Below are 24,090 nucleotides of genomic sequence, written 5' to 3'. Positions count from 1 at the left end.
TGACAAGTGATCAACATTTTTCAAATTTAAGTTGATGTATAAGTATAAACCCCAGGGTGGGGCTTCCCTGGTGGCGCAGTGGTTGAAAGTCTGCCTGATGCAGGGGACACGGCTTCATGCCTCGGTCCAGGAAGATCCCACAGGCCGCGGAGCGGCTGGGCCTGTGAGCCATGGCCACTGAGCCTGCGCGTCTGGAGCCTGTGCTCCGCAACGGGAGAGGCCATGGCAGTGAGAGGCCTGTGTAACGCAAAAAAACCCAAAAACCAAAAACCAAAAAACCCCAGGGTGCATTTTTTTGGTCACTTTGATGTACATTTAACAAGTAGTTTATCACAGACAGTAACATCAGGAAGTAGTTTAACATTCTGTGAGTGCTTTAATAAGGTTTTATTGGGGCTGAGGTAAAGATCTGGTTATATTTGCTCCAAGTTTTTTTCAGGCTAAAACTAATTCAGTTGTCATTGCAGCTCTATTTACAATAGCCAGGACATGGAAGCAACCTAAGTGTCCATCAACAGATGAATGGATAAAGAAGATGTGGCACATATATACAATGGAATATTACTCAGCCATAAAAAGAAATGAAACTGAGTTATTTATAATGAGGTGGATGGACCTGGAGTGTGTCATACAGAGTGAAGTAAGTCAGAAGGAGAAAAACAAATACCGTATGCTAACACATATATATGGACTCTAAGGGAAAAAAATGTCATGAAGAGATTAGCGGTAGGACAGGAATAAAACACAGACTTACTAGAGCATGGACTTGAGGATATGGGGAGGGGGAAGGGTGGGCTGTGATGAAGTGGGAGAGTGGCAGGGACATATATACACTACCAAATGTAAATTAGATAGCTAGTGGGAAGCTGCCACATAGCACAGGGAGATCACCTCTGTGCTTTGTGACCACCTAGAGGGGTGGGATAGGGAGGGTGGGAGAGAGGGTGATGCAAGAGGGAAGAGATATGGGAACATATGTATATGTATAACTGATTCACTTTGTTGTAAAGGAAAAACTAACACACTATTGTAAAGCAGTTATACTCCAATAAAGATGTTAAAAAAAATAAAAATAAAAAAAAATAAAACTAATTCAGTTGTAAGGAACAGAACTTTAGGAAATCAACTATTAGTAACTTTAGGTACTAGACTGAATTATACAGGGTTTTCTGAGAAAGTCCTAGGCCCATGAGAACTTTCACTGCTTGCTGAGGACAAGGGGAAATATGGGCTTATAGTTAGGCCATTTTACATTCCTTGGTTGTGATAAAAATGCAAACGTGCTATAAGAACTGTTAAGACAAAGAGGTCTGTATTCAGCCAGCCACAGAGTACATATCTGGACCGCTGCCCACATTTATCAAGAAATCAATATTCAGGAACAATCAGTTGAAGAATTAATAACCCATTAATTTCTCCAGGTATTGTACAGTGTAACATTAGATCACGGTAAGCTAGCAATCTAGACCACAGCTTTCTGTTGCTGTGTCTCCCCAGTTTTGGCAAAATTGCTTTTGCTGAAATCTGTTTTCACAAAATGCTACCAGCTTATATTGAAGGGTACTATAATTCATTCAACAAACAATGAATGCCTATTATGAATACTATGAAGTTCAATGTTGCATCCTCTTTCTGAGGGTCTTTGGGATAAAGGTCTGTCTGATCTTAAGACCAAGAATAACTGCAATTCACCTGAACAACTGGGTTCTTTTTATTCAAGGACATTGTAAAGTTTTTCTTTCTTTCTTCTGAAAGTTGGCTGCTAGAAAGCTTACTGTGGTGTCCATGGACCACCAGTAGTAAGGGTGCTGGCCAATATGGTATACATTTTTAGACTTATTTTTGGCTCTACTTTGTCCCCACCCATACTTTTCTTTGGCCCCATTTTAATTTACCTTATCTCACCACAACTTGTAAAACTTAATAAATGGTCTGAAATCCTTTTGGATAGGGCAGAGCAAAAATAAACAACTGCAGGAAGCAAAATGGAGCTGAGAACACATTTACTGAAAGTTATATTTGTTCATCTGTTTGAATTCTGATAATGGAGCACAACTGTGAATATTGGAGGAGAAAGACAAATTGAAATTTTTTATTTTAATATTTTAATTTAAGAGTACCATGGTTTTTGATCATTTCAGTTTTGGAAGCAAGCACAATGAAGGGGAGAATTCACCTGGTCAAGGTAAACACTATATGGCTGAACTTGGCTTTACGCTAAATGTGTGTTCCTAGAAAAGTTACGGTGGTTTTTAATAAATGGAACATTGAAAAAGGAACTGATAAAACTGTTAAATATATCAAGGAACTTGTCCATATACATTATAATGTATATAACCATTCCCTACATTATCTAATAAATTCAGATTTCTGTATGTTTTCTTAAAGTAGGACAGGTTATGAGAGGGCAAAAAGAACTAGCCAAAAGATAAGCATATCACACATCAGTGTGTGATAAACACATCATGACATTTGTGAACCATAGTCAGACTTATTTTGGTTAACCTGATGTAACTTAATTACATGCATTTAGTATGAAGGGCAACACAATTATATAAAGTGCATTTCTTACCATCTCTGTGGTCTTATTAACCTGATGACATTGTCTTCCTAGAGTAGGTTTGGGTATAAGCAAATAAACTATCCTCACCATTAAAGAAAGCACAGGTAGCTGCTTGCCTTAAAAAAAGGGTAGTAGTTACTCTATAAAAGTTCCATTATTCCTTTATATAGCAACTTCACATATACAGAGATATATGTATTATAATTATATATTATCTATTTGTCTATTGATCATAAAGTGTATCTTCCTTTTGATTTCCTTTTACATCTACTTCATTTTTTAAAAATTTATTTAACTTATTTTTGGCTGCGTTGGGTCTTCGTTGCTGCGTGCGGGCTTTCTCTACTTGTGGCGTGGAGGGCTACTCTTCGTTGCGGTGCACAGGCTTCTCATTGTGGTGGTTTCTCTTGCAGAACATGGGCTCTAGGCACGTGGGCTTCAGTAGCTGTGGCACGCCGGCTCAGCAGTTGTGGTTCCCAGGCTCTAGAGAGCAGGCTCAGTAGTTGTGGTGCACAGGCTTAGTTGCTCTGCGGCATGTGGGATTTTCCCAGACCAGGGCTCGAACCCGTGTCCCCTGCCTTGGCAGGCAAATTCTTAACCACTGCGCCACCAGGGAAGTCCCTACGTCTACTTCCAACCTGTTATTTTTTTGTCTATGATTCCTGATGGGACAGAACTTAAGAGTCCTGACAGTAATAAGCTGCCTAAGAAATTCTAAACCATCCTCACATTGTGATTCTTGGGTCCATATGCCCATCAGGACAGTCCCTTTCTCCTCCCCTCTCCCCCCCATTAATGTTCTCCTGTGATTTGTCAAAGGCTTTGGGGACATACATATTAGATGAGTAATTATGCTATTTTTTTCCTGAGCAGCTGGAAAGATTAAGGAGAGACAGGTGTCATCTTTAAGTAATATAGGAAGTCCAGCTAGCAAAGCTCAGCCAAGGGATGGTGAACATTAAGGGTTCCTAAATCAAGGATTTGTTTTGGGCTTTAGAATCTCATTTTATTTGGCACAGTCTTCCCCTCTGTACTTTGAAATGTGAAAGCCTGGGGGTAAATAACCAGTATAATCCACAAATCTTTTATCCTGTATTTTATGATTTTCTCCATGTCATCCCAGCTCTAAACAAATAAAATGGAATAATTTAAATGAGCAAATAATATATTTTTATGGTCCCAAATCAGAGGAGATAAGAACATATTAATATTTGGCTGGGCATTTGGAGGGGCAATAGGGACAGGGCTAAACAAATTCAAGAAGCATTTTTTTGTACATGTCCTATATGGAATGGAACATGGAAGCCAAGGGAGGAGAAATTTGCAATAGTAAGTGGTGGTAAACCATCAAGGCTTATCAAGGATGAGGATTGAGGGGAAACTTTTTTGATTTAGCAAAAAGGGAAACTCTGAGAAGTTCAGGAGAACTTGCCAACAGAGCTGTAAAAGGTAAATAACATATCAGTGAATGGGTCCATAAAATGCTACCAGCAATGAAGAACCAATAACTTAGCGTTAGGTAAGAGTTTATCAAAGTGTGTTGTGTAGGTCACCTGAATGAGGTGCTGGGCCCCCATCCTAAGCCTACTGAACAATCTTCCCCAGGTGATTTTTATGCACAATAAGGTCTGAGAACCAAAAAAATCACCAAAAAGGTTTTTTTAAGAAAGCTTCTCATTCCTTCTGACTTTACTACCAGATCAATTTATTTGCTTCATATTTAAAATTTTATTATTGTTCTCAATAGCCAGCAGCAGTAAAGTACTGCTTGAGTTTGAATCCCAGCTCCATCACTTATTACTTGGGTAAGCTACTTAACATTTCTGGGCCCTAGTTTCCTCATTTATAAAATGGGAATAACAATACCTATCCTGTTGAATTGATGTGAGGATTAATGAGACTTTATGTAAAGCAGTTAGCACTGTACTTGGTACATAAATGTTCAGTAAAATGTTAGCTATTTTCTTCATCAGGTTTCTTTAATATAGTCAAGGTCTAAGTAAAAAAAATTATAATAGCCAATAAAAATTATCATCTCTACCCAATCCCCTCAGAGTAAGAAAGAGAAGTCACTCACAACAATTGAGAGGCATCTAAACTGGTAGAAATGGTAGAAGTCAGCGAGCAAGATAGACTGGGAAGCATCATTCAGCACCCTAGGGTACCCAACTGGCTGTGTCTTAATGAAGAGCTCCCTTCATTCCTTGATGAAAAAGATATTTTCATCAAGGAATCCACATCCAAATAAGTAACAGGTCAGCTCTTCATCTACCTATCCCTTGTTTACATTAAAGCAAGAATCAAGGAAATTACCCTGCTACCAGTTTTACCTCACTGACTACTGCAATTTTCGTTTTGTTACCACAAACAGATATTTTTGATAAGAGGCATTCCTAAAAGCCCCCATGTGATCACAGGTCAATGAGTAAAAAGAAACTATCAGCTGAACTACAATATTTGACAAGTTTTGACCTATCAAAACAGTAATTTCAGTATGGTTTGTTTATTAAATACTTAGAGATGTGAAAATTTGTTGTAAAACTATTTGGTTAAGCACTACTAAAACAATACACTTACAAATCACTCTGGAAAGCTTAAAGAGAGAATGCATTACAAGTCAGAATATAGTTAACACTATGCCACTATTGTTATACATAATAGCTATAGTACTCATAATTAATGAAATAACAACTTTCAAGACATGGGTTCACAGAGGTTAAGTTACTTGTCCCAAATTAAACAGTGGGAAGAGCCAAACTAGAACCAATATCAGTCTCTTAACAAATTGTGTCTGCTCTGTGTATCAAGTTTCCATGAAAAATCTGCTTTTCTTACAAAGCTTCCCATCTCAAAAATGGCACCATCGGGCTTCCCTGGTGGCGCAGTGGTTGAGAGTCCGCCTGCCGATGCAGGGGACACGGGTTCGTGCCCTGGTCCGGGAAGATCCCACATGCCGCGGAGCACCTAAGCCCGTGAGCCATGGCCGCTGGGCCTGCGCGTCCGGAGCCTGTGCTCCGCAACGGGAGAGGCCACAACAGTGAGAGGCCCGCATACCAAAAAAAAAAAAAAAAAAAAAAAAAAATGGCACCATCACTGGGTCCAGCTGTTTCAGGCCATAAACTTTGGAGTCACCCTTGACTCTTCTCTCTCACACACTTATATCCATTCCATCAGCAATTCCATCCTAAATCCACTGATATCTCAACTCCACCATTATTAGCTTAGTTAAAGCACCATCATTTTTTGCCTATACTAGAGCAGCAGTTTCCCGGGTTTCCCTTATTTCACCCCCCGTCTTACTCAACAATCTATTTCCCATACAGAACCCAGACCAACCTTTCTAAAACACAAACCAGATAATATCACTCCCTGCTCTCAACACTCTGTTGTAGGCTGACTTTTCCAATTGCATGTGGAACATTCTCCAGGACACATCATACGCTAGGCCATAAAACAAGTCACAAATAAGGATTGAAGCCATAAAAAGTATGTCTCTGAGCACAGCAGAAGTGAGGCTGCTGAAATTCTTTTAAATAACAGAGAGAATTTTGACATATTCCAATTATTAGGAAAGTAAGCAACACACTTATAAAGAACCCATAGGTCAAAGAAAAAAATCACCAGGAAAAATATCTTGAATTGAATGAAATGAAAATACAACATAACAAAATTTATGGGTTGCAGTTAAAGCAGTGTTTAGAAGGAAATTTGTAGCTTTAAATGCCTATGTTAAAAAAGAAGAAAGGTGGGCTTCCCTGGTGGCTCAGTGGTTGAGAGTCCACCTGCCGATGCAGGTGACACGGGTTCGTGCCTTGTTCCGGGAGGATCTCACATGCTGTGGAGCGGCTGGGCCTGTGAGCCATGGCTGCTGAGCCTGCGCATCCGGAGCCTGTGCTCTGCAATGGGAGAGGCCACAGCAGTGAGAGGCCCGTGTACCGCAAAAAAAAAAAAGAAGAAGAAGAAGAAGAAAGGTTTCAAATCAGAAACTTGAGCTTCTACCTTAAGGATTTAGAAAAAGAAGCATAAATAAACTCAAAGCAAGCCGAAAGAAGGAAATGATAGATTGGAGTGGAAATCAATGAAAAGTAAAAATAGAAAAAAGAAAAAGAAAAATCAATGAAATCAAAAGTTGGTTCTTTGAAAAGATGAACAAAATTGACAAACCTTTAGCTAAACAAACAAAGAAAAAAATGAAGACATAAATGACTAAAATAGAAAATGGAAGAGGGAACATCACTACTGACAAACAGAAATTAAGAGGAGGAAAAGGAGGAGGAAAGATTAAAGGCAGTCCAGATTTTTTTTTCCAGAAAAAAAAAGGTACTCATCTTTATCACACACAAAGAATGACAGAAAGCAATGGTAAAATGCTAACATTTGAGGAATCTGGGTAAAGAGTATATGAGAATTTTTTGTGCTACTTATATAATATCATAAAACCTTTTTGTACTTAATAAAATAACTTTAAAAATGAATCAACAAAAATATAAGGGAAAGTAGACAAATTCCAATCACAGTTGAATACTTTTAACTATCCTAGAAATTAACAGATAAAATAAAAGGCATTCAGATTTGAAAGGAAGAAGCAAAGCTGTCTTTACTTGCAGTCTGCATTATCCTGCATGTAGGGAACCCCAAGAAATCCATACACAAGAAACTACTAGCACTAATAAATGAGTTCAGCAAAGCTACAGGATGCCAGGTTAATATTTTAAAATCATTCATAGTTCTATATACTTAGCAATGAAAAATCTAAAAATAAATCAAGGAAAAATTCCATCAACAATAACATCGAAAAGAATAAAATACTTAGGAATAAGTTTAACAGAAGTGGTGCAAACCTTGTACACTGAAAATTACAAAACATTACTAAGAAAAATTAAAGATTATCTAAATAAATGGAGAGACATTTCAGGTCCCTGGATTGAAGGACTCAATATTATTAAGATAGCAATTCTCCCCAAGCTGATCTATAGATACACAATACCTATCAAAATCCCAGAAGAATTTCTGTAGAAACAGACCAGCTGAACCTAAACTTAATATGGAAATACAAAGGATCCATAATAGCCAAACACTTTTTAAAAAGAACAGAGTTGTAGGACTTACACTACTAGATTTCCACATTTACTATAAAAGCTGTAGCAATCGGACTTCCCTGGTGGCGCAGTAGTTAAGAATCCACCTGCCAATGCAGGGGACATGGGTTCGAGCTCTGGTCCGGGAAGATCCTACATGCCACGGAGCAACTGAGCCTGTGTGCCACAACTACTGAGCCTGCGCTCTAGAGCCCACGAGCCACAACTACTGAAGCCCATGCACCTAGAGCCCATGCTCCTCAACAAGAGAAGCCACCACAATAAGAAGCCTGTGCACCTCAACAAAGAGTAGCCCCCGCTCACCGCAACTAGAGAAAGCCTGTGTGCAGCAATGAGACCCAACACAGCCAAAAATAAATAACTAAAATAAATAAATTTATTTAAAAAAAAAAAAGAAAGAAAGAAATGGGGAGTCCCGTGACAAATCTTTACACTTATGGACAACTGATTTTTGACAATGGGTGAAGGATCGTCTTTTCACCAAATGGTGCTGGGACAACTGGACAGTCATATTCATAAAGACAAATTTAGATTTGTACTTCATTTGTATTTCACAAAAATCAACTCAAAATGAATTATAGACTTAAATGTAAAATGTAAAAATATAGGAGAAAAACTGTGCTCATGGATAAGGCAAAGAGTTCTCTGGTACAACACCAAAAGCATACTCCACAAGACAAAAAGTTGGTAAGGTGGACTTAATCAAAATAAAATATGTTTACACTTTGAAAGACACTGTTAAGAAAATGAAAAGGCAAGCTAGAGACTGGAAGAAAGTATTTGCAAATCATGTGACTGAGAGAGAACCTGGATCTAGAATATTTAAAGAACTGTTACAATTTGGTATAAGACAACCCAATTTTATAATGGGCTAAGATTTGAATAGGCATTTCACCAAAGAAGAAAAACACATGCCTAACAAGTACATTAAATGATGCTCAACATCTTTCAACCTGATCTCAGTTATCAGGGAAATGCAATCAAAGCACAATGAGATATTTCATACCCTAGCACTAGAATGGCTATAATAAAAAGATAGTGGGCTTCCCTGGTGGTGCAGTGGTTAAGAATCCTCCTGCTAGGGCTTCTCTGGTGGTGCAGTGGTTGAGAATCTGCCTGCTAATGCAGGGGACACGGGTTCGAGGTCTGGGAGGATCCCACATGCCGCGGAACAACTAGGCCCATGAGCCACAACTACTGAGACTGCGCGTCTGGAGCCTGTGCGCTGCAACAAGAGAGGCCGCGACAGTGAGAGGCCCACGCACCACGATAAAGAGTGGCCCCCACTCACCGCAACTAGAGAAAGCCCTCGCACAGAAACAAAGACCCAACACAGCAATAATTAATTAACTCCTACCCCCAACATCTTCAAAAAAAGAATCCTCCTGCCAATGCAGGGGAAGGGGACATGGGTTTGAGCCCTGGTCCATGAAGATCCCACATGCTGCAGAGCAACGAAGCCCATGAGCCACAACTACTGAGGATGCATTCCAGAGCTCACGAGCCACAACTACTGAGCCTGCATGCCGCAACTACTGAAGCCCACATGCCTAGAGCCTGTGCTCCACAAGAGAAGCCACCGCAGTGAAAAGCCCGTGCACTACAACGAAGTATAGCCCCTGCTTACAGCAACTAGAGAAAGCCCATGTGCAGCAATGAAGACCCAATGCAGCCAAAAGTAATAAAATAAATGTAAAAAATAAAAAATGGATAGTAACATGTGTTTTAAAAAGCCCTTACCAGCTACTGAACTGTATGCTTAGAAATGGGTTAAAATAGTAAATTTTACGTTATGTATACTTTACTGCACACACACACACACAAAGCCTTTACCAATACTTAAAAAAAAAAAAGATGAATAAAGCAGGAAAAACCAAAGCCAAACTCCCCCAAATCTTCCATCTTTAGATGGCTTCTCTAGTGATTTCTATCAAATATTTAAAAAAGAAGTAACACAATTTCATGTAATCTTTTCCAGAAAACAGAAGTGGAGGAAATACTTCCAAATTTACTTAAAATGAGGTAAATTTAAATGTATAATTAAAGGCATCATGATTTACTTTTTGCAGAAAGTACATTATTAAAGTATAAAAGACATAAAGTATTGGACCACAAGTCTTAAGAACTGGGTTCCCACCCAGATTTTGTTACCAACTAGTTGTATAATCTTTAGCAAGTTACCTCATCTTGTTGGGCCTCGGTTTCCTCATTTGTAAAATAAGGAGACATACCAGAGAGATCCTTTCCATCCACATAATATAATTCTATGGTACATTTATTACATAAAATTTTGTTTAAAACTTGCCCAATTCTAAGTTGGTATAACCCTTCTGGAAAACAACATGGCGATATGTAGTAAGAGCCAGTTCATACTCTTTGGAGAAGTTTTTCAATTTCTGGATATTTATCTTAGGGATATTTTTCAGCCAGAGCAAAAGAATATATAAAAAGATGGTCACGGGCTTCCCTGGTGGCGCAGTGGTTGAGAATCCGCCTGCCGATGCAGGGGACACAGGTTCGTGCCCCGGTCCGGGAAGATCCCACATGCCGCAGAGCGGCTGGGCCCGTGAGCCATGGCCGCTGAGCCTGCGCGTCTGGAGCCTGCGCTCCGCAATGGGAGAGGCCACAACAGTGAGAGGCCCGCGTACCACAAAAAAAAAAAAAAAAAAAAAAAAAAAGATGGTCACTTTAACAACTCACATGTCGAAAAAGAGTGGAATAAGACAGTAATACAAAGAAATACCAAATTACTAAAAATTAGCATGAAGATGATAATGAAAAATATTTTTGTTAGATATCAGAATATAAATGATTTGAACTATAAAAATGTACACAGTATGTAAGTATGTGCCAAATAAAATGTCATATGAGCTAACGAAAGGAGTATTAGAGTTGTGAGTCTAAAGGTTTTTTTAAATTATAAAGACTTTTGAAATGTTGAAACATTATATACTCAAAAAGAAAAAACCAAAAATTTGTCCAAAGGATAGAGATAAAAAATATCACGATTATGTTGATGAGGTTCTAAATTGCCCTGGCTTGACTAATGCTTCCTAAGAGCGGTTACGAACCTAGGGCTCCCAGCTGAAGTCTCAATGATTAAAACTTTTATCAACTGATACTGGAATTATCAACAGTATTTTACTTGTCCTACTCAGTGTTGAGATAAAGCCTGGAAGTCTTATGATTTTACCAAATACCCATTAAAATCTAGATATAATATTGGATAGTTCAAAATCCTTATGCCTGATTATTTCGTTTATCACTGTTGCTCCCTTTCAAGTTCTCAATTTAAAATTTCTCAGGCAGCCTTCATTTTTAAATGTATCAGCCATGAAACTATGAGTTATACAACCACCAAATTTCCTCTAAAGTAAGAATAGTGAAAAGAAGGGGGTATCTAGCTTACTGATTTTCCTTTGTATTTCTATGGCTGTTTGCTAGGATGGGAACTTCGAGAAGGTCGGCAGAGAGAATACCTGGTAAATGCTACCGTGCACAATCCTCATAAAAGTAGGTTGAACCACCATATGAAATTATTTGTGTAGGTCAAAAATTTGACCATCAGAAGTCTCATATGGCGCAACGTAGGTCAGTGCCTTTTCTTTAATTAAGAAAATCTTTATGTCCCCTTTGAGACTCTGTAGAATCACTGTCAAGGACTCTCCTTAACCCTCTCAATGAGTGTATTTATGTGAATCCTTTTTTTGAGAACCAGAATTTAAGCAATTAGTTTTTGTTTGTTTGCATTAAAATGCCAAAGCCATAAGCAAAACCAAGAAGTGTTTTAACAGAAGCCAACCAAAGAATAAATATCAGAATTATCCTGTTCAACTTAATTCCTGTCAAAGTCATGTTTTTCCTCACAGAAGCAATAAGTTTTGGTGCCAACATTTTTAGAGCAACGCTTCTTCCACTTCCAGTAGAAATCAATCCCATTTTGAGAGCATCTTACCTGAAACTACCATAGACTATAAGTAGAATGGAAATCAGAAATGTAGACACTTGACTGGAATCCACCAGGGAATAGGCCCTAGAGAAATAAGAGGAAAAAAATTTTAATCACATGGCAGCAAGTCCTCATGGAGTTTACAGTCTAATGGATTTCTGGATTTCTATAAACCCCACTAAGTTTTATTTTTGTCTTTAGGAAGGAAAACAGGTATAAATTAGCATTAACAAAATACATAATTAAAACACAGATCTGCTAGCTTAACATAAAGAGTAAACGTATAGATTCACAGCTATTATTAGTTAACATTCACAGGATGTTAAATGACATTAATGTAAAAAATGCCATCTCCGTATGATAGGCAATATGTGCTTCCACTCCCAAGTTAAAAAGTACCAAAACATCTACCAACTCTGTACACTTTAATTATCAATAGTATTTTACTGGTTTTGCTCAGTGATGAAGTAAAGCCTGTGTCTCTCTCCTGGATTCTAGTTTTATTTTTATAACTGCCTATCGGTTCTCTCCATCTAGGTGTCCCACAGAAGGTTCTTTAAAGTCAACAGGTCCAAAACTAAAGTCATTATTCTTCCCTTCATACCCCAATGTCTTGAGGAATGATATCATGATTCCCTCAGCATTCTCGACACCCTGTTCACTTACTTCCCACATGTGACGACAGTCAGTAAGTCTCACAACTTCCACTTCCGCAAATACCCTACTTCTCTCAATCCTACGGCCAATTCCTTAGCTCCCTTCTATGGCTTGACTATCAGAGATCTTTTTTGGGGGGTGGGGTGGGGGGAGGGGCACATCAGTCCGCTTGTGGGATCTTAGTTTCTGGACCAAGGATCGAACCCAGGCCCCCTGCAGTAGAAGCACAGAGTCCCAGGGAATTCCCAATGTTTGCAAGTCTGCCTTCAGGAATTCACCGTTCACACTATCCATTCATGTTATGGATTTTCCTAAAACAAATTTCTCTTCATTTTTTTCCCTCAATTTTTGTTTTGTTTTGTTTTTTTTGCGGTACGCGGGCCTCTCACTGCTGTGACCTCTCCCGTTGTGGAGCACAGGCTCCGGACGCGCAGGCTCAGCGGCCATGGCTCACAGGCCTAGCTGCTCCGTGGCATGTGGGATCTTCCTGGACCGGGGCACAAACTGTGTCCCCTGCATCGGCAGGCGGACTCTCAACCACTGCGCCACCAGGGAAGCCCGCTCAGTAAACATTTAATGATGCTTCTGTGCCTGGCACTCTGCTAGCCCCCAGGGATGTAATAAAAAACAAGACTGTGTTCGTCTTGTCCCTGAATGTCTTTTCTAAAGGAATTTAGAAATTAAATTTTGTTCTAAAGCAATGAAAACAAAAAGTTAACATAAGCAAGTGACTATAATTGTTGAAAATGTTATAAATTTTCAACAAGTACAGGGTACCTTGAGAATGTATAATAGGTGGATTCCACCTAAGAAGTAGGGGTGGGGGGGCTTCCTTAGGGGGGCAGATGAATGAGAGAGTTACAAGACTCAACAAAATAGGATTTGGTGATTGTTTATGAGGTCAAGAGAGGATCCCCAGGTTTCTGCTAAGCAGCTGGTGGATGGCTATACCATTTGGCAAAAAAAGGCAACAGGAGGAGCAGATTTGAAGTTTTGGATGTGCTGAGGAAATAGTTGGCTATCTGGGTCTAGAGTTCAGAAGCAGCTCTAAGCTAAGGATACATATTGGGAGCTCATAACCTTCCACATGGTAATTGAAGCCACGGGTATGGGTGAGAAGAGGACCCAGGATGAAAGCCTGAAAATTCAGAAATTTAAAGATCAGAAAGAAGGAGGAGCTGCAAAGAAAACAAAATGAAACAGAGAAAGAGGAAGAAAACCCAGGATAGCACGGTAACTGATGAAGTGTCTTTAAAGAGCAGCAGGATCAGATGAGATGCTGCCTGAACTTAAACTGCTCTACCCCTTACCAGCAACAGTTAGTTTTCATTTGCGTTAATTACTTTTCTGATGTAATGAATTTTAAAGTGAATTAAAGTGAGATTGAGCAGCTTTTCGTATAATTAAGGGCCAATAGGCGTTTTAAAAAGCAATTTAAAAGTTTTTCAGACTCCTGATCTATAAAACATGAAAGGGGGGGCACTTTTTGGGGGATGGTGTTTTACTTAGATGACCTAGCGTTTCTGTACCCTTCATGTTCTGAAACGTATTGCCATTCCCTAAAAGGTAGATTAAACATTTAAACTTCCCAAACTCAGTGTCTTAAGGTTTGGTACTATTGTTTATTTCTTTTGCTATAACTCTCAAATCAATGGAGACTCTCCAGAGACATCACTTAAGATGGGTTGAATTTTGGTTAAACCAGCTCTTCCTCCTCCACAGATTCTCTATGCTGTGCTCTACTCTGTGTGACTAACCATACTTAGTCACTGACTTTCCTCACAATCTGTTTTTCAAGGTGCAGTCTTGGCCGTGCGTTAAATACCTTTCGAAGAGGCTGATTAGCACTACCAGTTCTCATCTCCATTTTCTGGCGATAAGCATGCTACCCACTGCAGAGCAAAATGCATTGTTTCAGAAAAAATGTTCTGATGTTTCATTTAATGGTTTCTTCTATACTGGACTAGTTTATTTTTCAAATAAATCTGTACCAAGAAAATCTGGTTAAAACTGACTCCTAATATAGTTCATTGTATTTTATAATTTACAGTAAAACTTTTTAAAAAGTTTGAACAACTTTTCAAACTACCAAATATCACATAATTAGAAGTTATAATTTATTTCACAGTGTTATTTGAAATTTCATATATTTCAACTCAAACTACCATTATGGAAGTTTTACAAAAAGCCTTTTAACAAAAAGAATTTATTGTAAAATACAGAACATGGATTAAAATCAAAGGCCAGCAATCTTATTTTACAGCCCCTCTGTATCCTATATTTCAGACTCTACCCAAGCATCAACAGAAATGTATCCTCTCTCAGGCCCTCCCATTGAGGTGACTGTTTCCAGAGACGCTGGATTCACGATAAAGAAAGGAGGAATAACTCTATACTCTGAAGTAGAGGAATTCTTACAGAAATGCAAAAAGAAACTACATACATGCATTTGAGACACACTGAAAGCAGGTTAGCCAAATGCACTAAAAACAGACTTGAAGACTTTGCCAAATAATATATTAGTATAGGTCAGCTGCTGAGTTGAAACATTTTATATGGTCATTACGAAAACCATTAATTCTTTAATTACATTCCCCCAAGTCTTAATAGACAAACAGCTACCAGAAAGTTCTCTCATATATAAGGTTATATTTCACACCCTAAGATTTTTAGAACCATGCTGGATTTTAGGAGCTGCTCTACAGGCAAGCATCTATTTCTAGCTGCTTTACCAGCAAGTGCTTAGACACATATCCTGCTAAAAATCATGCCAAACTGAGACACAGAGAGTTCTGTTCTATAACGTGTTCTATGTGTCAGCCTCCCAGCTATACAATGAAAGCATTCTTGTCCACCCAACGAACCAAGCAACTACTATTCCAACCCTGCACACTGACCTAGAATAGCACTTGGCAAACTTTTTGGTCTTAAGACCATCTATACTCTCAAGGACCCTGAGGGCTTTTGTTCCTGTGGGTTACAGCTATTGATATTTACAATACTAGAAATTAAAAGTGAGAAAAAATTTAAATGCTTACTTACTAATTCATTTAAATATAATAAAACCATTACACGATCACATAAATTACATTTTTAAAGGAAAGATAACTATTTTCCAAAACAAAAAATTTAGATGAGGGGCATCCTTTTACGTGTTTGCAAACCTCTTTAATTTCTGGCTTAAACAGAAGATAGCCAGATTCTCTCATAATTGCTCCTGCATTCAATCTGTTGCTATATGTTACTTTAGTTGAACTTTATTGGGGGGGAAAAAAATCTGGCCTTACACAGATGTGTAGCTGGAAAAGAGAGGAATATTTCAATAACCTTTTCAGATAACCGAGGATATTTTTCTTTGATACTACACTAAAATTCAACAAGTGGTAATTTCTTAAAGGTTACTTGCAGTGTGGAATCTGAAACCTTATCAGTGAATTAAAAAAAAAACTACATTACATTAAAATCCCATGGACTATATTATAGTTGAATGGCTCTTTTACCCATGGATGATTTTGTAACATCACACATTGGTCACCTGGAAGACACTGGTCACTGAGTTATGCAGCTCTTCTAGATGTTGTTACATTTCATTACACAATATCTGAAAAACCACATTTGTTAACTTCACTTTTTAAAAAATTTCATTTTATGTATTTTTGGCTGCATTGGGTCTTCGTTGCTGTGTGTGGGCTTTCTCTAGTTGTGGTGAGCGGGGGCTACTCTTCGTTGCAGTGTGCAGTCTTCTCATTGTGGTGGCTTCTCTTGTTGCAGAGCACAGGCTCTGGGCATGCAGGCTTCAGTAGTTGTGGCACGTGGGCTCGACAGTTGTGGCTCACGGGCTCCAGAGCGCAGGCTCAGTAGTTGTGGCACATGGGCTTATTTGCTCTGCAGCATGTGGGATCTTCCTGCACCAGGGCTCGAACCCACGCCCCCTGCATTGACAGGCAGATTCTTAACCACTGCGCCGCCAGGGAAGCCCTGTTAATTTCACTCTTGAGGCTAATGATAATGGGCACAAAATTTCCAAAATTCCTATTTTCATGCAAATTTTATCACTGGCAAAAATAACTTTTTCCCCCCTTAAAGTAATAGGCTCACTTCATTCATTTTTGAAAAACTGTCTGCCACACACCCAAGTGTGAATAACTCCATAGTTTGTCCACTGGTCATCCTTCAAGTAAAAACGGAAGGTTCCAAGAAAAAAGTAGCTAGTTCAGCTAGCATTTTAAATGACTGCACAAGTGTTTTTTCTTAAGAAAACCAATGGTATTTTATTATATAGCAGAAGTGCTTAATAAGAACTTTTTAAATTTTAATTGAAGTATAGTTGACTTACAATATATTAGTTTCAGGTGTACAACACAGTGATTCAGTATTTTTATAGACTACACACCATACAAAGTTATAAAATATTGACTACACTCCCTTTGCTATACATCTCTGTGACTTATTTATAACTGCCTGTTTGTACGTCTTAATTCCCTTCACCTATTTTGCCCTTTTCTCCCCTGTGGTAACCACTAGTTTGTTCTCTGTGTCTGTTTCTGGTTTGTTACATTCGCTTGTTTGGTTTTTTAGATGCCACATACAGTGTTCGTCTTCCTCTGTCTGACTTATTTTACTAAGCAAAACACCCCCAGCAGGTCCATCCTTGTTCCCACAAATGGCAAGATTTCATTCTTTTTAATGGCTGAGTAATATTCCACAGTGTGTGTCTATGTATACATACACATGCCCCCACATCTTCTTTATCCATTCATCTGTCAGTGGGCACTTAGGTTACTTCATGTTTTGGCTATTGTAAACAATGGTGCTAATGAACATTAGGGTGCATTACCTTTTCGACTTAGTGTTTTTGTTTTCTTCAGATAAATACCCAGAAGTGGAACTGCTGGAATATATGACAGTTCTATTTTTAATTTTTTGAGGAACTTCCATACTGTTTTCCATAGTGGCGGCATCAATTTACATTCCCACTGACAGTGCACAAGGGTTCCTTTTTCTCTACATCCTCATCAACTCTTGTTATTTCTTGTCTTTTTGACGATAGCCACTCTGACAGGGGTGAGTGATACCTCATTGTGGTTTTGATTTGTATTTTCCTGATGATTAGTGACACTGAGCATTTTTCATGTGCCGGTTGGCCATCTGTATATCCTCTTTGGAAAAGAAGGTCCTCTGCCCATTTTTTAATCGGGCGAAACTCTGCATTTTATTAGAAAAAAACAAGTGTGCTCAAGGATTGAGATTAATAAAAGCAATTTTCACGGCTTTGCTCTAAGTGAAACTGCCTTTCTTTTTTTTAAGCAGTGTGTGCATGGTGGTGAAGAATACAATGATTATTAGTTCAGTTTGGTGCCACTGCGTTGAGTCATGTTACAGCAGCACAGCAGTGGTTTTTTAAAATGTGCCGCTGCTTTTCACTGCAAGAAAAAAATGTCAAAATGAAAAAGGCAAATAACTTTATTAGCATTATGAAAATAGTCTGACCTTGTAGACTCCCTGAAAGGGTCTGAGTAAAGCCCAGTGATCCACAGGCCACAATTTGAGAACTGCTGCCTTATACATTTCCCCACAAGCCCTGTCTATATAAAACTGCTAGTATTTTCTCACATGCAATTCTAACACATCACAAAACACCAAGGGTAGCTACAATTTTTTTGTGCTTTGCAAAATATCTGGCTTCAAATACAATATGCAGAAAATGACATATTCCAGGCCTAAGGAATGTTACAATCTTTCTCTTCATGGTGGAATATATTGAAACAGAATTTAATTTGTATGTTTATCAAAAATATTGTCTATCTTAAGGTCCACAATAATTCTCTTCCACATTTTTTCTTACTTTAAGGGAAAAAAACCAAGTATGTATTCCAAGCATAGTAATGGAATAGGTGTCTCATCAAATAAAATTTTAATAAAATTAAATCCATGTTTCAGATACAAAAAGTAAGACAGTCATTTAAGAAGGTTACAATCTAGTAAAGACACATTGTACAAGGCGGCAGAATGTAATGTTTAATAGAGAAACAAAGTGCTATGGGACCTAATCAAACTTATAAGCTTTTGCACAGAAAAGGAAACCATAAATAAAACGAAAAGCTAACCTATGGACTAAGTCCCCAGTATAATCAAGGCAGCTATGAAGCAAACACTGCATTTCTTCCTACAAGAGATTACGTGGTGCAAGCTCAGGAGCAGACATTGGGTTGCTTTCCAAATGAGGATGGGATGGGATTTGGGGAACCTGGAATTTAAATATGATGTGTGTTATAGTAGCTGCTTAAATTGTTTTTAGCTGCCTTTTGATGAATTAAAGTATGGAAGTTTGCTGCTGTTTCCTATGTGAAAAGCTGTATCTTTAATCAGAATAGCAATATTTACCTGCAATAGTATTTAGTGCTGAATCAAGATATCAATTGATGTGATGTGACTAAATCTTAAAATACATATGTAATTGCAATGTTGGTGCTTTTAAACTTTTAGAAAACCTTCATCTTTAAATTTGGCTCTCTGAAATAAAATTCTACTATAGATGGGATGTTACATTTAACTGTAAAACAAGCTTCTAGCATTTGGTCAAAAATAAATGAAAAGTATAGCCAAATCAGAAATCACAAACACTTCTTTGTCCTTTTCTTAACGTGCAGATCTTAAACACGATTTTTAAAAAATTTAGTGTTATTTTAAAAATTCAAATAATAAAGAAATGTGAAATGATGAGTCCCCTTTTTAATAAAAGTGGGATTATGTGATATATTGGTCTTCAGCCTGCTTCTTCCTATAATAGTTTTCCATGCTGTTCTTTTAAATTTCTTCATAAACAAAACACAATGACTATAGGAAAAAAAAAAAAAAAAGTTGAGGGAATTCCCTGACGCACCAGCGGTTAGGACTCTGTGCTTTCACTGCCAGGGCCCGGGTTCGATTCCTGGTTGGGGAATTAAGATCCTACATGCCATGCTGCACAGCCAAAAAAAAAAAAAAAGTTGATTCACCTCACTTGTTTCAGTTAACTTCATCTACAGAAGGGGGATAATAGTGTAAAGTATTTAATACAGCACTTGACACACTACTCAATAAAAGATTGTTATTATAACTTAGAGGAGGGAGTCACCAGCCTATATATAGTGCTATAGGTTGCCACACACCAGGAGTGGACAAACCATGACCTACTGCTATTCCAATAAACAGAGCCAAGTTCATTCATTCGGGTGCTGTCTATGGCTGCTCTAGAGCTTCACTGGCAGAGATGAAAACAGTTAACCCTTGAACAACATGGGGGTTAGGGGTGCCAGCTTAGAGTTGGCCCTCTGTATCCGAGGTTCATCTGTATCTGTGAATTCAACCAACCACGAACCGTGTAATACTGTAGTACTTACTACTGAGAAAAATCTGCCTTATAAAGTGGACCCACACAGTTCGAGTGGACCCCCATGTTGTTCAAGGGTCAAATGTAGCTTTGACAGCGACCATATGACTCACAAAGCTCAAAATATTTACTATCTGACCCTATACGGAAAGAGTATGTCAACCCTTGCTGTTTATTATTGTTACTGCACAAGGGTACCTGGCCTAAGTTAGTAACCTCCACCCCAATCACCTTAGAAGTACTAGGTGCTTGCTACCCTGCTCTATCTTCTGTTGGCTTGTGCCCAGGGATGAAGGACTGCCATTCCCCTGGCTCACCGCATCCCCTTGCTTCTGGGTCTGTAAGTAATAAATCTTATGACTATTTCCTTGGTGTGGGGGTATTGAAACTGCACCTTCCATCAGAACGACCCTGTGGATTTCACTTCCCCAAAGTGGGAGCTCAGATGCTGAGGAAACTCAGCATGTGGGTGTTTTGTGTGGGTGGTTTGTGCCCCCTCATCCATCAGGTCAAAATCTACATGTTCTTAATTCAACACACCAGCTCCAGCTTCACAACACAGTAGGTGACAAAGTGTGGATTCAAATCCAGACAGTTTGAGCCCAGAGCTCTAAAGTACTCTGTGCTAAATATCTCCCAAAAGCAGACACTCCGCTGTCTGAAGAGGGCTCTTCTGTCCTAAGCAATAACAAGAATATTTAATACCCTTGTTTTTTTCTAGAGATATACACAAAGAATTAATGACTGAAGTCTTTAGCTGGAATTAATCCACTATCACGCCTCTAAAAAGATTCAGATCAAATAACTACTGTCCAGGACTCCAAGAGGAGGTGAAAAACCCCAATACAAATATACTGTTAGAAACCTAAGCAATAATGAGAAGCCCTGGGTGATTTTACTTGTGAATCTTCTAGTTAATCTTGATAAAAAGTGAGACATTCATAAGATGAATGCCCAAATTTTAAAGTCACACTAAGAAAAGACTACTTTTAGTTGGTAGCTATAAAGGATGCTGGACTCTATTCTACAGTTGGAGACTTCTGCCACTTGTGAGAATATTTTCAGAGAAAACTGTTGGTTAGTATGAGTCAAACTCCTGTTTACAAACAGAGATTAAATTATGGTGTTTTAAAAGGTTGGGCTATATAAATTCCCCAAAACTTTCCATTTTCCTCTACACACAGGTGCTGCAAACATTCAGACAAATGTTACCTGGCGTCCCATAAATACTAAACATGAGAACAACCTTTAAAAGGTGAGTAATTCATTAAAAAGTGTCCAAAGCCCTATCTGAAAGGCCTATGAAACCAAGAAATAAAACTGCTGTTATAGTAACAGTAACAACAGCTAATGCTCTCGGGGCTCTCACTATGTGTTTAGACACTGTACTAGCTGTTTACATCTAACTCATTTTATCTTCACAACATTCCTCTGAAAAAGGCACTATTATTATCAGCTCTAAAGAGGAAGATACTGAAGCACAGAGAGATGAACTAATTTGCTCAAAGGAGGAATAAGAGCTAGCATGACAACCCAGGTAGTCTGTCTCCAGATCTAGAGGCCACACTCTAAACCATGTCACAGTATAGTAGTCACCCCCTTATCCACGGTTTCACTTTCCGCAGTTTGCTACCTATGGTCAACTGCAGTCTGAAAATATTAAATGGAAAATTCCATAAATTAAACAATTAATACATTTTAAATTGTACATCGCTCTGAATAGTGTGATGAAATCCTGCACTGTCTTTCTCTGTCCTGCCTGGACTTGAATCATTTCTTCATCCAGGATACCCACTCTGTATACCTACCCTTCCATTAGTCACTTAACCTTCTCAGTTATCAGATCAAAAACCATGGTGTCATAGTACTTGTATTCAAGTAACCCTTATTTTACTTAATAATGGCCCCTAAAACGCAAGAGTAGTGACACTGCCACTGTGCCTAATTTATAGCAAGATGGTACAGTCACTTTAGCATCAGTTTGACAGTGTCATATAAAGGTAAACAAGTTAGCATATTGACCCAAGAGAAATGAAAATATATATCCACACAAAATCCTAAATGTGAATGTTTACAGCAGCTTTATCTAAAATTGCCAAAAACTGGAAACAATCCAAATGTCCATCAACTAGTGAAAGGATAAACAAACTGTTGGTACCTTTATACAGTGGAGAACTACTCAGCAATAAACTACTGAGCAATGCACTATGTATGAATGAATCTCAAATGCATTATGCTCAGAGATAGAAGGCAGACTCAAAACACTTCAAATATATCCCATTTATATGACATTCTAGGAAAGATAAAACTAAAGGGAGAAAAAAGAGACTAACTGCCAGGGGTTGGGGGTGGGAGGAGGGATGATTACAAAGGGCGTAAGGGAACTTTGGGGGGCAACAGAAATGTTCTATTTCTTGACTATGATGGTCCAAGACTATGTGTGTTGTCAAAATTCACAGAACTCTACTCCTAAAAAGAGTGAATTTTACTGTTTGTAAATCATACCTTAAGAAATCTGACTTTTAGAAAAGTAGGGGGAAAAGGGATGACTGGCTGATGTATTAAGAACATATTATGACTTCCCTGGAGGTCCAGTGGTTAAGACTTCACCTTCCAATGCAGGGGGTGAGGGTTCGATCCCTGGTTGGGGAGCTAAGATCCCACGTGCCTCGCGGCCAAAAAACCAAAACATAGAACAGAAGCAATGTTGTAATAAATTCAATAAAGACTTTAAAAATGGTCCACATCAAAAAAAAACTTATTAAAAAAAGAACAGATTATAGAGGCAACCTAAGTGTTCAACAACAGATGAATGGTTTAAGAAAATGTGGAACATATATATAAAATATATTTCATATAAAAATATATAAATAAAATGGACTACTACTCAGCCATAAAAAAGAACGAAATTTTGCCATTTGCAACAACACGGATGGACTTGAAGGGTATTATGCTAAGTGAAATAAGTCAGACAGAGAAAGACAAATATTGTATGATACCACTTACATGTGGAATCTAAAAAATACAACTAGTGAATATAACAAAAAAGAAACACAGATATAGAGAACAAACTAGCGGTTAACAGTGGGGAGAGGGAAGGGGAAGAGGGTAGAGGATTAAGAGGTATAAACTACTATGTGTAATATAACTAAGCTACAAGAATATATAGTACAACACAGGGAATACAGGAATACAGTCAAAAATTTATACTAATTATAAGTGGAATATAACTTTTAAAACTGTGAATCACTATGTTGTACACCTAAAACTTATATAATATTATACATCAACTATACTAAATAAGTAAATAAATAAATAAATATCAACCTTGGGGGGGAAAGAACAGATTATAGTGCGGTAACACAGAAGCAGAGAGAACAGGCTACTGTGATAATTCAGGCACAAGATGACAGATGACAGATGATGGCTGGCACTGGGGTGAAAGTCATGGTAACGGTGAGAAGTGATCTGATTCTAGTTATATTTTGAAGATAAAGCTCTGTAGAATTTCCTGATAGATTGAACATGGAGCACGAGAGACAGAGGAGCAAAGGATGACTACCATGGTTTTAGCCTGATCAAGTGGAAAGATGGAGCCACCACCAACAGAGATGGGAAGGCTACAGATGGAACAAGTAGTGGGGGGAGGAAGGTGGGTTGGGGAGTGGGGATCACGAACTCAGTTCTAAGTTCTAGTCTGCTGTAAAATAGAGATTATGCCATTACGTAACTCATAGTTTGTTTTGTTTCTGTAAACATCACTGCATTCTCCATTTCAGTTGGAAGTCCTACTATGCAGACTTTGCTGTGACCCTAGAAGGAAGCCCAGACATCATATAGTTCTGCTCATTGCAGCCTGATGGGTCTACCAGCTCTCACCCCCAAGTTAAACATGTTCCTCTTTTACAAAAGGGAAAAATGTGTTCACTATCTTTGGCTCCTTTAATCAGGTTCCACTTACACCCCTCTTGAAGAAATTCCTCCATGTTACTATTTCTATATTTCATTCCTTATGTTCAATGTTTATCCCACTAGTTTATGCAAAGGAGAGGTTGTATACTTTGGGAATTCATGTCTGAATCACTTATATTTCTGATACAGCTTTTCCTTCCTATTATGGAGTTTTTAATTTCTACTAGTAAAGTGCATGCTTAATAGAAAACAAAACAAAACCTTTTTGTTCTCATTTCTCCCATCTGTTAGCAGTTTCTCCTAAGTTCTGTAGCTCCTGATCCTTTTTGCAGAGTCTCTCTATTCTCTCCTTTACATTGACTATCATTTTAATCTGAGAGTTGAGAAGAAAGAAAATGCTACTATAGATTCCCACTGAGAGGTTTTCTTCTCTTAAGAGAATGCCAGTGCTGTTTCCTACGATAGCACTGTCACCTAGAAACCAAAATTCTCAGCTGACATAACATTTCAGGGCTAATCTAATTCCTAGGAAACTACT

At 38.3% G+C, this 24,090-nt stretch overlaps 1 protein-coding gene across 4 annotated transcripts in view; it reads right to left on the bottom strand.

The window, feature by feature from the left end:
- Positions 1-24,090, bottom strand: part of SPPL3 (signal peptide peptidase like 3) — a 112,888-nt gene that overhangs the window by 29,947 nt on the left and 58,851 nt on the right. For all 4 annotated transcript variants that reach the window (XM_067015771.1, XM_067015772.1, XM_067015774.1 and 1 more), the window contains one exon: positions 11,618-11,695. Coding sequence is in view for 1 of the 4 variants with exons in the window: in XM_059040562.2 (XP_058896545.1) it covers positions 11,618-11,695 (78 nt within the window). In the remaining 3 variants the exon portion in view is untranslated. The remainder of the gene's footprint in view (positions 1-11,617; positions 11,696-24,090) is intronic.

Source organism: Kogia breviceps, chromosome 15, assembly GCF_026419965.1.
Source record: "Kogia breviceps isolate mKogBre1 chromosome 15, mKogBre1 haplotype 1, whole genome shotgun sequence".
NCBI lineage: Eukaryota > Metazoa > Chordata > Mammalia > Artiodactyla > Physeteridae > Kogia > Kogia breviceps.
Note: the sequence above shows the minus strand (reverse complement) of the source record. Positions and strands in the feature narration are given on the sequence as shown.